Source organism: Nicotiana tabacum, chromosome 4 (assembly GCF_000715075.1).
Source record: "Nicotiana tabacum cultivar K326 chromosome 4, ASM71507v2, whole genome shotgun sequence".
Lineage (NCBI taxonomy): Eukaryota > Viridiplantae > Streptophyta > Magnoliopsida > Solanales > Solanaceae > Nicotiana > Nicotiana tabacum.
In genome coordinates, this window is record NC_134083.1 from 130,257,430 (window position 1) to 130,267,773 (window position 10,344).

At 35.2% G+C, this 10,344-nt stretch overlaps 1 protein-coding gene across 1 annotated transcript; it reads left to right on the forward strand.

Annotated features, from left to right (window-relative positions):
- The first annotated feature begins 5,563 nt into the window (after positions 1–5,563).
- On the forward strand, positions 5,564–10,104 carry LOC107829678 (delta(12)-fatty-acid desaturase FAD2-like). Its single transcript, XM_075252433.1, has 2 exons — positions 5,564–5,703; positions 8,789–10,104. The coding sequence occupies exon 2, from the start codon at positions 8,800–8,802 to the stop codon at positions 9,952–9,954; it is 1,155 nt and encodes a 384-aa protein (XP_075108534.1). The 5' UTR covers positions 5,564–5,703; positions 8,789–8,799; the 3' UTR covers positions 9,955–10,104.
- Positions 10,105–10,344: the final 240 nt, after the last annotated feature.

A 10,344-nucleotide genomic window follows, 5' to 3' on the forward strand; every position in this document is an offset into this window, starting at 1 on the left:
GAAATCTCATATACTTAATTTTTTGTTTAAATTAATTAATTGTTAAAAGAAATTGTTCATCCTCTCGAATTTATCTTATAATAAATATACTCTCATTCCGGAGGTACATAAGAAAATGTCCTCCTTTCTTGTGGAGCGGGCTGAATGCCTCGGCAAGATAGATGCATCTATGGATCGTGTCGCACGTCCCTCTGTAGTATACACGACACTCTGGTTCGGGCCACACGACCTCGACAGAAATCGTGCCTAATAATAATAATTACACGATACTTGATATTTTATTGCAACTTGGGAATTTAATTAATAGATTGAGAATTGTTGAATTTTAAGGAATTTAATTAATAGATTGGAAATTGTTGCATTTGAAGGAATTTAATTTTTTCTGCTGGTTTAATAAAATTATTGGTAGCTCTGTGAATCATGTTGATAAAAATATTTCTATTTTTATGTTACTTATTATTATTGACCCTTAGTAAGTGTCAAAGTCGACCATCTCGTCTCTACCTCTTCGAGATTAGGCTTGATACTTACTGGGTACACGTTGTTTTTCGTACTCATGCTGCACTTGCTGCACATTTTATTGTGCAGGTACATATATGTCTAGCGGCCTTGTGGGCGCAGAGGTGTGGTTAAAATTGTGGGGACATAGGTGAGCTGCATTCTGTAATACGATCCGCAGCCATCAGAGTCTCTTTCAGAGTTATTTATATTTTTTTTGTTTAATTTGTATTATGGACAGATGCTGTATTTTATTTTTAATTCCCTAGTAAATGCTCATGCACTTGTGACACCGGGTTTTGGGAATGGTTATGAATTGTTTAAAAATTTAGTTGCTAAAAATATTTATCATTTACTCTATGAGTTTTATCTTTATTATTTCATTGAAGAAATTTTGATTTTAAAATTACTAGAATGGGTAATTAAGCTAAGTATGTATTGTTGGCTTGCGTGACAGCGGTGTCCGACGCCATCACGATCTTTAATGGATTTTGGGTCGTGACAACATGGTATCAGAGCACTAGGTTTACTTAGGTCTCACGAGTCATGAGCAAGTCTAGTAGAGTCTTGCGGATCGGTACGGAGATGTTTGTACTTATCTTCGAGAGGCTACAATGCTGTTAGGAGCACTTCCCTTCTTGATTCCTCATCGTGCGATTTGATTCCTTTGAGGCTTATGTCTTCATTTCCTTCTCATTCAATCTTATGCGACGTGAAGCACTGGTTATAAATCGAGAATTGAGGAATGGTAATGGTACTATAGATGTGGTGCGGGATGTTTCTCTCTGCATAGTTGAATGGGCTATTGTCGTCGCCTTGCGAAAGGATATTCTGTCATTTCTACTCAGTAGCTGTACTTCTGAGAGCTTTGAGGCTATGCACATGTGCTATGATGCTCAAGAGTTATTGTCGCACAGTATTGATGTGATGGTAGGATACTTGCCAATGTGTCAGGGCAGTGAATGACTTGAAAGGAGGTTTACTCAGTACATGATTCAGAGATTCGATATTTACTTCCAACGGAGGAAATGAAATTGAACTAAGAATGTTCAGACTTAGGTTGATGGAGTAACGGGACTTGGTATTTTCGAGCGTAGTATAGTTCTTAAACTGTGATGTGGTGTCATCATCCTTGTTGAACGGGTTAAGGTTTGCCGATGTTATGGCCTTCTTCAATTTGCATTCGGGGCAGGATATTGTGAAATGGTGCTTGAGATGCGGTTGTCAGCGATAACAGAGTGTAGAGGTTTCGGAATCAAATTGGTACTTCTAGTATTGATGGCTCAAGAAAGATGATCTTTTAAGAGGTTTAAAGTTAGTAGCGATCTGTTGGTTCAAGTGCTATAATGATAGATTTTTTTTTGGCAACCACTGGGCAGCGAAGGATGAGGAAGTGCATGTGGGAGGTGCCTTGCGGTGGTTAAATTTTCTAGAAGGCCAAGAGTGAGGAACCGGAGTCAAATGGTTGCTTAAAGGAAATGGTTTGACCAAAGTGGGAGAGTGGCAAGGTAGCATATGGGTTACGGGGTAGGATAACTACATGTCTTGAGGAAAGTTTAGAGTGATTTGGGATTCATGATGGACAGTGACTAGGTCTACGGGCTTAATTTGGAATATTGGCTACTATATTGAGGAAGATTGGGTGTGACAGGAGGGAGTTGCGTGATATGAAGAAGGATACAACATGACTTTGGATTGGAATGTATTGTCGCACCTTTAGTTGACGTCCATGAGGAGTGAACGGACTGGTGCAGCTGGTGAATGAGCTCGGACTCAGGATGATCTACTGATTTCGTAGTAATTACACCCAGTGAAGCGACGTTGGAATATGTCGGCATGTAATTTTCACATATGGGTTATCTCCTGTGAGCAGGTTAGCGGTCACGTGGTGTTGACAAATCTTCTACGAAGAATTCTACTGGCTACCCGATAAGCGATTTAATATGTAAATATGGCTAGTGGTTCAGAGTGTTTATTAAAGGTTAATAGAAGGATTTTTAAAAATTTGGCGAGTTGTGTATGCAGGATCATGTCAACGATGAAGAAAGAATCTCGGTGAATTCCAGAATTTATGTAATTGTAGCTTCAAGCTAAGTGGGAGAGCCCACCGTCTATGATTGGATTGCGTAGTGTCAACTTGTGCGGTTCCTGGTTATCGGTGTATTGGTGGGTCATTACGACTAAAGAAAAAAAACATCGGTGGTAATTTAAGCAAAGGATTTGAGGAATGTGTGCCATATTTGTCCTTATTGATTCATGTCTAGGCTTTGGGAAGACTCATAGTTTATGCTTCGTGTAGATATAATGCACAGGGAAAGTGAGATAGTCGGGTGTTTCCTTGAAAAAGTGTCCATGTGCTAGCAGGGCCTTGGAGTTGATCATGTTTGGGAACAAGTAGAGGAAGTGACTCTCAATAATGGTCTTAGTGGGTTCAAAAATTTAAAGTGCGGTGTCTAAGGATCTCGAGTCCGTAGTATGGTTGAGTATCGAGCTTTTGCAGCAGATTATGAAACGGGGCTTGGAGTACTCTGCGTTATCTTCAGGTTGTGGTGTAGCATTAGAGAAACGGAAGAAAATAACTTCGGATTCATAAAAGAAGTATCAGAATGTATGTACCAGTTAAAGATGTAAAAGTGCGCACAAGGAGGGGTATGAGATGAATAGTGGGTTTTGAAACAGCGTGGTCTCGTGAATAAGGTTACTCGGGATGAGTGTAGATTTGAGTTCGTGATGTAATGAATGGAGCTATTATTATTTCTAAGGTAAGTTGAGAATAAATTGAGAAAAGACGGGTCAACTAACAATGGTTGAATCGACATGATGGTGGCAATGATCAGTTCCTTCAGCACATTGAGTTATGCATGTGATTTGTGGCGTTACGTGCGAGGCTTGACGGCCGCCGTAATTGATTTTATTTGGAGGAATTCAAGTATTATGGCGTGTTATGTGTAGAGGGATCCTAGATGAGTTATGGTGATTTAGACCACTACTTGAGGCAGGTATTTTCTGCGGATATGGAAATTCAGTCACGTGTTGCAATGGCTCTCTTAAAATGAGTTAAGTAGAAGGTTTCTATATGATGAAGTGTTTACCATATTAGTGGTTCGGGGAGTTATGATGGAATTCTTGTACTCCTGCGCATTTGCGTGATTAAGTGCATTAAGTAGCATGGGATTCAAAAGTTGAGGATTCAAGTTTTCGGTTCGGTGTTGACAAGGATGTCATGAGCTCGGATGAGCAGGAAAAGGATTTAGATGTTTAAACTAAGATGGTATTGTTTTCGGCGTCACCTAAGGTCGATGACAGGTGTAAGAGACCTTGTGTATTGATTTGTGGATTCTTGATATGCTTTACATCATTAGTGTAACCGGTAACATGGATGTGCAGACCAATTACCTAGTGCGAAAGGTCGGGAGAGCGTGTCCCATGGAAAGATTGTGTAAGAATGGCATATAGTCACTTGATTGAGTGAAGATTGAAACCAAGTATGAAGATTGTGGTAATATCGTTGATTCGAGAATTTATGCCTGGAGGGCGCTCGATTTATTTGGTTTGTGAACTGTGAAAGTTTGTTCCGGTTATGATGGTTGTTCTTGTGTGTTATGGGGAAAAGGGTTATTATGGATCCTTGAAAGGTTATTAGCCTAGTAAAAAAAATTCTATTTTATCTTTTACCATACCTTTTTATACAATAGTATTACCTCATACCTTACTTTTTCTTTTATAATATTGTAAGTTTATTCTTCATATTATTGGTGCATGACTTCATGAAACAAAGGCAAACAATACAATCTATCCAAATATTGTATAAATCAAAACGATACAGTACAATACAATACAATACTATACGATACATTATGAAACTATACATAACAACCATCCAAACAAGCTGTTAATTTTTTTTTGTTTATGTATTTTACAATTTTACCATAATAATGATAGCTTTTTCAAGACTTGAGAAATGATTTGGGGAATGAATAATTAATGATAAGGATAAAGTATTTAAAAAAATTATTTTTCTCTTAATTTAATATAATAAACAAGTAAATATAATAAACAAGTAAAAGTGAACGAGAAAAATACATTTTCCTATAGTTAGGGGTGTTCATGGTTCGGTTTGGATCGATTTTTCCCTAAAAAGAAACCAAATCAAGTAAGTCGGTTCTTAAAATGTTGGAACCAAACCAAACCAATTAAGTCGGTTTTTTAGGGATTCGATTTTTTCGATTTTTATCGGTTTTTCGGTTATTTATCGATTTTTTTCTTAAATATGAGACCTACACTACCAAACACATATTTTGGCGACTATATTTTCAAACGTAACACTATCAAATCAATTGCTCTTTGAGAAATCTATCATTTACCATGATATATTGATGATAATTGAATCAAATAGTGATGAATAATTTAAGTACTCAATTAAAAATTAATTATTTTTAACATGAAATAATTCTTGTACTTAGCAAAAAAAAACTACCAATTAAACTAGAATATAAAGGCAAAGAATTAGACTATTGTAATAGCAAAGAACTAGACTTAAAATACAAATGATTAATATGTACCATAACATTTTAGAAACTTTATATAAAAATATACATATATATAGGTGTAATAATAAATTTAAATAACTACTTCTATAGTTAGTTTGGTTCGGTTATTTTTTTGATTAAAACCAAAACCAAACCAAATTTGATCTGTTTTTAAAATTCAAAACCAAAACCAAACCAAATTTGATCGATTTTTAAAATTCAAAATCAAAACCAAACTAAACCTAAAAAATATCACTTTTTTAATCAATTTAATTCGCTTTTCGATTTGGTTCGATATTTTGAATTTTTATGAACACCCCTGCCTATACTCAATAGCCTACAATTACAAGGAGTGGGCGCTAGGAAATATTCACGATGTACGGTGGATAAAAGAAAAGAAAAAGAAAAACCGAAAGCCATAAACATAGCTAGTGGATGGACCCCATTATTTTCAATTTTTTCTCCACCCGTTGCGTAGGCCATACATTACGGAGCAGGGAAACTAAAAAGCTTAAATACCCATACCTCCTCTGCTTCTCATTCCTCAAAAATACATCAGAGAAAGCTCCAATTCATTGGAGCCTCTGAACAAATAACATTTACATATATAGAGAGAGAATAGGAAAAGTTTAGGGTCCTGTGAAGTTTTTAGAAAGAGGGAGTTAAGTTGTGTCAGGTACTTTCCTTTTTCTCTGTCTCTGCCTCTCTCTTTTTCATTTTCTGTTTATGGTGATCTGAGAGCTGGTTTCTTTTTCTTGGGTGATTTGAAGCTTCAAGTTTTGATTTTTTGCATTTGCATTCAAGCAACAGAGGGAGATTAAATTTTTGATGTGCATTTTGTATACAGTAGCAATTTTTCATTTTTAATAGATACAGTAGCTATGGATCTATGGTATTAGAGTGCTACTTATATTCAAATCTAAAAAGTTATCAGCGTTCTTGTTTTATGCTATGATTTAATGTACTGATTGTCCGAGTGGATGGAACAAGATCTAGGCAGATATCTGATTTTTAATGTTTATTTTTTTATATTTCTTTGGTTCAATTTAATTGATTTTTTGGTCTTTTTCTTGTAATTCATAATATTTGCTTTTTTCATATATGAAGAAGAAATTATTATTATTTTTCAAAGTTTTCGTTGGATTAAAGATTCTAGGAGTATTTGTTATATTTTGCAATAAATAAATTAAGATTAATATAATTATTTTTATTGTTAATTAATACTAAAAATTTAATTTCTTAATATTGTCAAAGCGACCAAAAAAAATAATTAAAGTGAAAGTATTAATTATAACTACTCTGTATCTTAGTGCTTTTGGCCAGTACAAGGGGTGTGAATCTTGACTTTATGAAGTGGTCCAGATTTCCTTACCATAATTTAAAGAATTTTATTCCTACACTATACTGATGTTGATAGATACAGCTAGAGTGAACACCCCCAAAGTGGCAATCCATAGGTAAAACTCAATGATATGGAATTAAACTCAAATTTCACTGTCTCAATTTAGAACGAATTTTAGATCAGCCAGTGTCTCCTCCCTTTCCAAAAATAGGGAAAAAGGTATGAGGAGTAACATAGCTCATTTTCTTGCTTGAGAGTCCTTTTACAAGTTCCTGTTTCCAAATTGAAGTAAGCTAAGTTTGAAAAGATTCCCATACTATGTTTAATATTTCAAAAACTAATTGCAGTCAGGCAAAAGTTTAATTGGACGACCAGATCTGCGTGGAGTATTTTTTTAATTGTCCAATTCTGATCTTGTTTAGTCACATGCATAGCAGTATTGCTTTGTATTGTCATGTGAAGATGTGTAGCTAGTTTGCATAATTTTAGTTCGTCTCCATATAACTATATTATATTCACGAAAGGAATATAATATATTGAATTGGGACGTGTATTCGTATGAACTTGAGATTTTTGCTCACTGGATCTGATGTGACCTTGTAACATGTTCTTTAACTTTTCTTGCATAAATGGCCCACTTTTATTAAATTAAACTGGTATTATTTGGCGGCTTCTGGTTTCCTTTGTTTATTCTGCCAGATTAAGTCAGCAGAGGCTTTTATATATATATATATATATATATATATATATATATATAATTTTTTTTAATCCTACTTATATAAAAATAATATAATATTAATTTTAAAAAATATGTATATAAAATATTTATTTTTACAGAAAAACTACGGCTTCACGTGCCTTGTAATAAATCTGCCCCTGATTATGTGGTCCATCCTTTTTTTTAAAAATTCTTTTGTCTTGCTCGAGCTTCGTAGCTTTCAATAGTTAATGACCGCCCAAGTAGTTCTTTATTTCCCTTGACTAATTAATAATTGTCAGGCGAGAAAATTGTTGATTCTTCTGCTTTATTTAATTGATAAGCTTGTCACCTATATAGTTTGCTCTGAAGAAAGTTCTGACCCAAGAAAAGCAATTCCTACGTATTTTCCACTAGTATTAAAGTTTCATTTACTACCTTTAACCTAGTCAAGAAGAAAACAACAAGTTGATGGCCTCATGCAAGGATTTTCCTTGATACTGTTGTATTTGGTTGAATGGGAAAAGAAGAATTAAAATTTGTTCACCTTCAATGGAACTTTCGCCTACGTCTTTTATATCTCAGGTTGAAGTTAAAGTATACAGTTAAATACTGGCTGCTTCTTGGATTTGACTGACCTAATTGATTTTAAGAACCATTATTATTAATTGCTAATCTTAAATTTGACGGCTAAAGAAACGCAAGCCGATAAAACATCAGCTGTAACCTTCATGGCATGTTGAAATTGCAGCAGTCTAATGGCAACTTGATGATATTAACCACCTTCTCTTGAGTTTGCCTCATTTGGAATATGTCTAATATTATATATCTGCTTCTACAAAACTTTTTTAATCCATGGTATTGCATTTTGGTTGTATATGCCGTTGTCTTTGAATTTATAATAGGGCAGGCTAAATCAGTTGGTTTGTTATATCTTTAAATGCTGAGACCTATTTTATCCAATGATTAGCCTTAACAAATTTATGTGACATTCCAAAACAGCAACAGTTTCCTATAGTCCTCTTTGGGGGTGTTCATAAAAATCCGAAAAACCGAACCAAACCGACCAAAAAAACCGATACTTTTTAGGTTTGGTTTTGGTTTTGAATTTTAAAAAACGATCAAATTTGGTTTGGTTTTGGTTTTAATAAAAAAATAACCGAAAAAACCCGAACCAAACCGACTATAGAAGTAGCTATTTAAATTTATTATTATACCTATATATATGTATATTTTTATATAAAGTTTCTAAAATTTTATGGTACATATTAGTCGTTTATATTTTTAGTCTAGTTTTTTGCTATTATAATAATCTAATTATTTGCCTTTACATTCTAGTTTGATTGGTAATTTTCTTTTGCTAAGTACAAGAATTTCTTTCATGTTAAAAATAATCGATTTTTAATTGAGTACTTAAATTATTCATCACTAGTTAATTCAATTATTATCCATTTATCTTGGTAAATGATAGATTTCTCAAAGAGCAATTGGTTTGATAGTGTTACATTGAAAATGAAGTCTTCGGAATATGTGTTTGGTAGTGTATGTCTCATATTTAAGAAAAAAACTGATAAATAACTGAAAAAATCGAAAAACCGACAAAAACCAAATCGATAAAAAACCGACTTAATTGGCTTTAATATTTGAAGAACCGACTTACTTGGTTTGGTTTATTTTTAGGAAAAAACCGAACCATGAACACCCCTATTCCTCTTATTGCAGGCTACTGAACAATGGGTGCTGGAGGTCGAATGTCGGTTCCATCTGAGGGCAAGAAGTCCAAGTCTGATGTCCTGCAAAGAGTACCCCATTCGAAACCACCCTTCACTGTTGGTGAGATCAAGAAAGCCATCCCACCCCATTGTTTCAAGCGATCTGTCCTAAACTCTTTCTCCTATGTTGTTTATGACCTTACAATAGCCTTTCTCCTCTACTATGCCGCGACCAACTATTTCCATCTCCTGCCTTACAATCTCTCCTATATAGCTTGGCCGCTGTACTGGATTTGCCAAGGCTGTAATCTAACAGGAGTTTGGGTCATTGCCCACGAATGTGGTCACCATGCCTTCAGTGACTATCAATGGCTTGATGATACTGTTGGCCTTGTCCTACACTCTGCTCTCCTTGTCCCCTATTTCTCTTGGAAATACAGTCATCGTCGCCACCATTCTAATACAGGTTCTATGGATCGCGATGAAGTATTTGTACCAAAGGTGAAGTCGAGTATTAGTTGGTTCTCCACTTATCTTAACAATCCACCAGGCAGAATCCTTATACTTCTTGTCCAGCTCACTCTAGGCTGGCCTCTATACTTGATGTTCAATGTTTCAGGCCGACCTTATGACCGATTCGCTTGCCACTTTGATCCTAATAGCCCTATCTACACAGACCGTGAGCGCCTTCAGATCTTTGTTTCTGATGCTGGTATTTTTGCTGTACTCTTTGGACTTTACCATCTTGTGGCAGCAAAAGGACTTGCTTGGGTTGTCTGTGTTTATGGATGTCCATTGCTCATTGTCAACGGATTCCTCGTATTGATCACATATTTGCAGCACACACACCCTTCATTGCCTCATTACGATTCATCCGAATGGGATTGGTTGAGGGGTGCTCTGGCCACAGTTGACAGAGATTATGGCATTCTCAACAAGGTATTCCACAACATCACAGACACTCATGTCGCGCACCATTTATTCTCAACCATGCCACATTATCATGCAATGGAAGCCACAAAGGCGATAAAACCAATATTAGGTGACTACTATCAATTTGATGGGACGTCGATTTGGAAGGCCATGTATAGAGAAGCAAAGGAGTGTGTTTACGTTGAGCCAGATGAAGGTGACCAGAACAAGGGTGTCTTTTGGTATAAAAACAAGCTTCATTAGGTTCTCATAGAATGTAATACCATGGCAATCAAAGAGACTGGGAAGTTTTAGTCCCTTGCTAGAAGAGGCTTTGCTTCCCTTCCTGGGATTTAGGCTTGTTTTGATTGATTTCTAGTGAACTTTCAATTTTACTAAAAGTGATTTCCGTAATTGCAATGGTCTCAAAATACGGTGAATGCTTCGTTATGATCATAAATCACAAAATCTTATGGTTAATTGTAAACAGAAAAAGTACATTACATGATTTGAGACAGGATTTCAATTAAGAGTTTGAGAGGCTTATAATTACAATCTGTGATCATTTGTATGCTAAAATTACGAATAGAAAGAATTTTGCACGTATTATGATATCAAATACTAAACTGGATTTCTTTTATCAGGATCAAATGA

Excerpts from the sequence above, each read along its gene's own strand:
- LOC107829678 (XM_075252433.1), top strand. The coding sequence starts at position 8,800 with ATGGGTGCTGGAGGTCGAATGTCGGTTCCATCTGAGGGCAAGAAGTCC.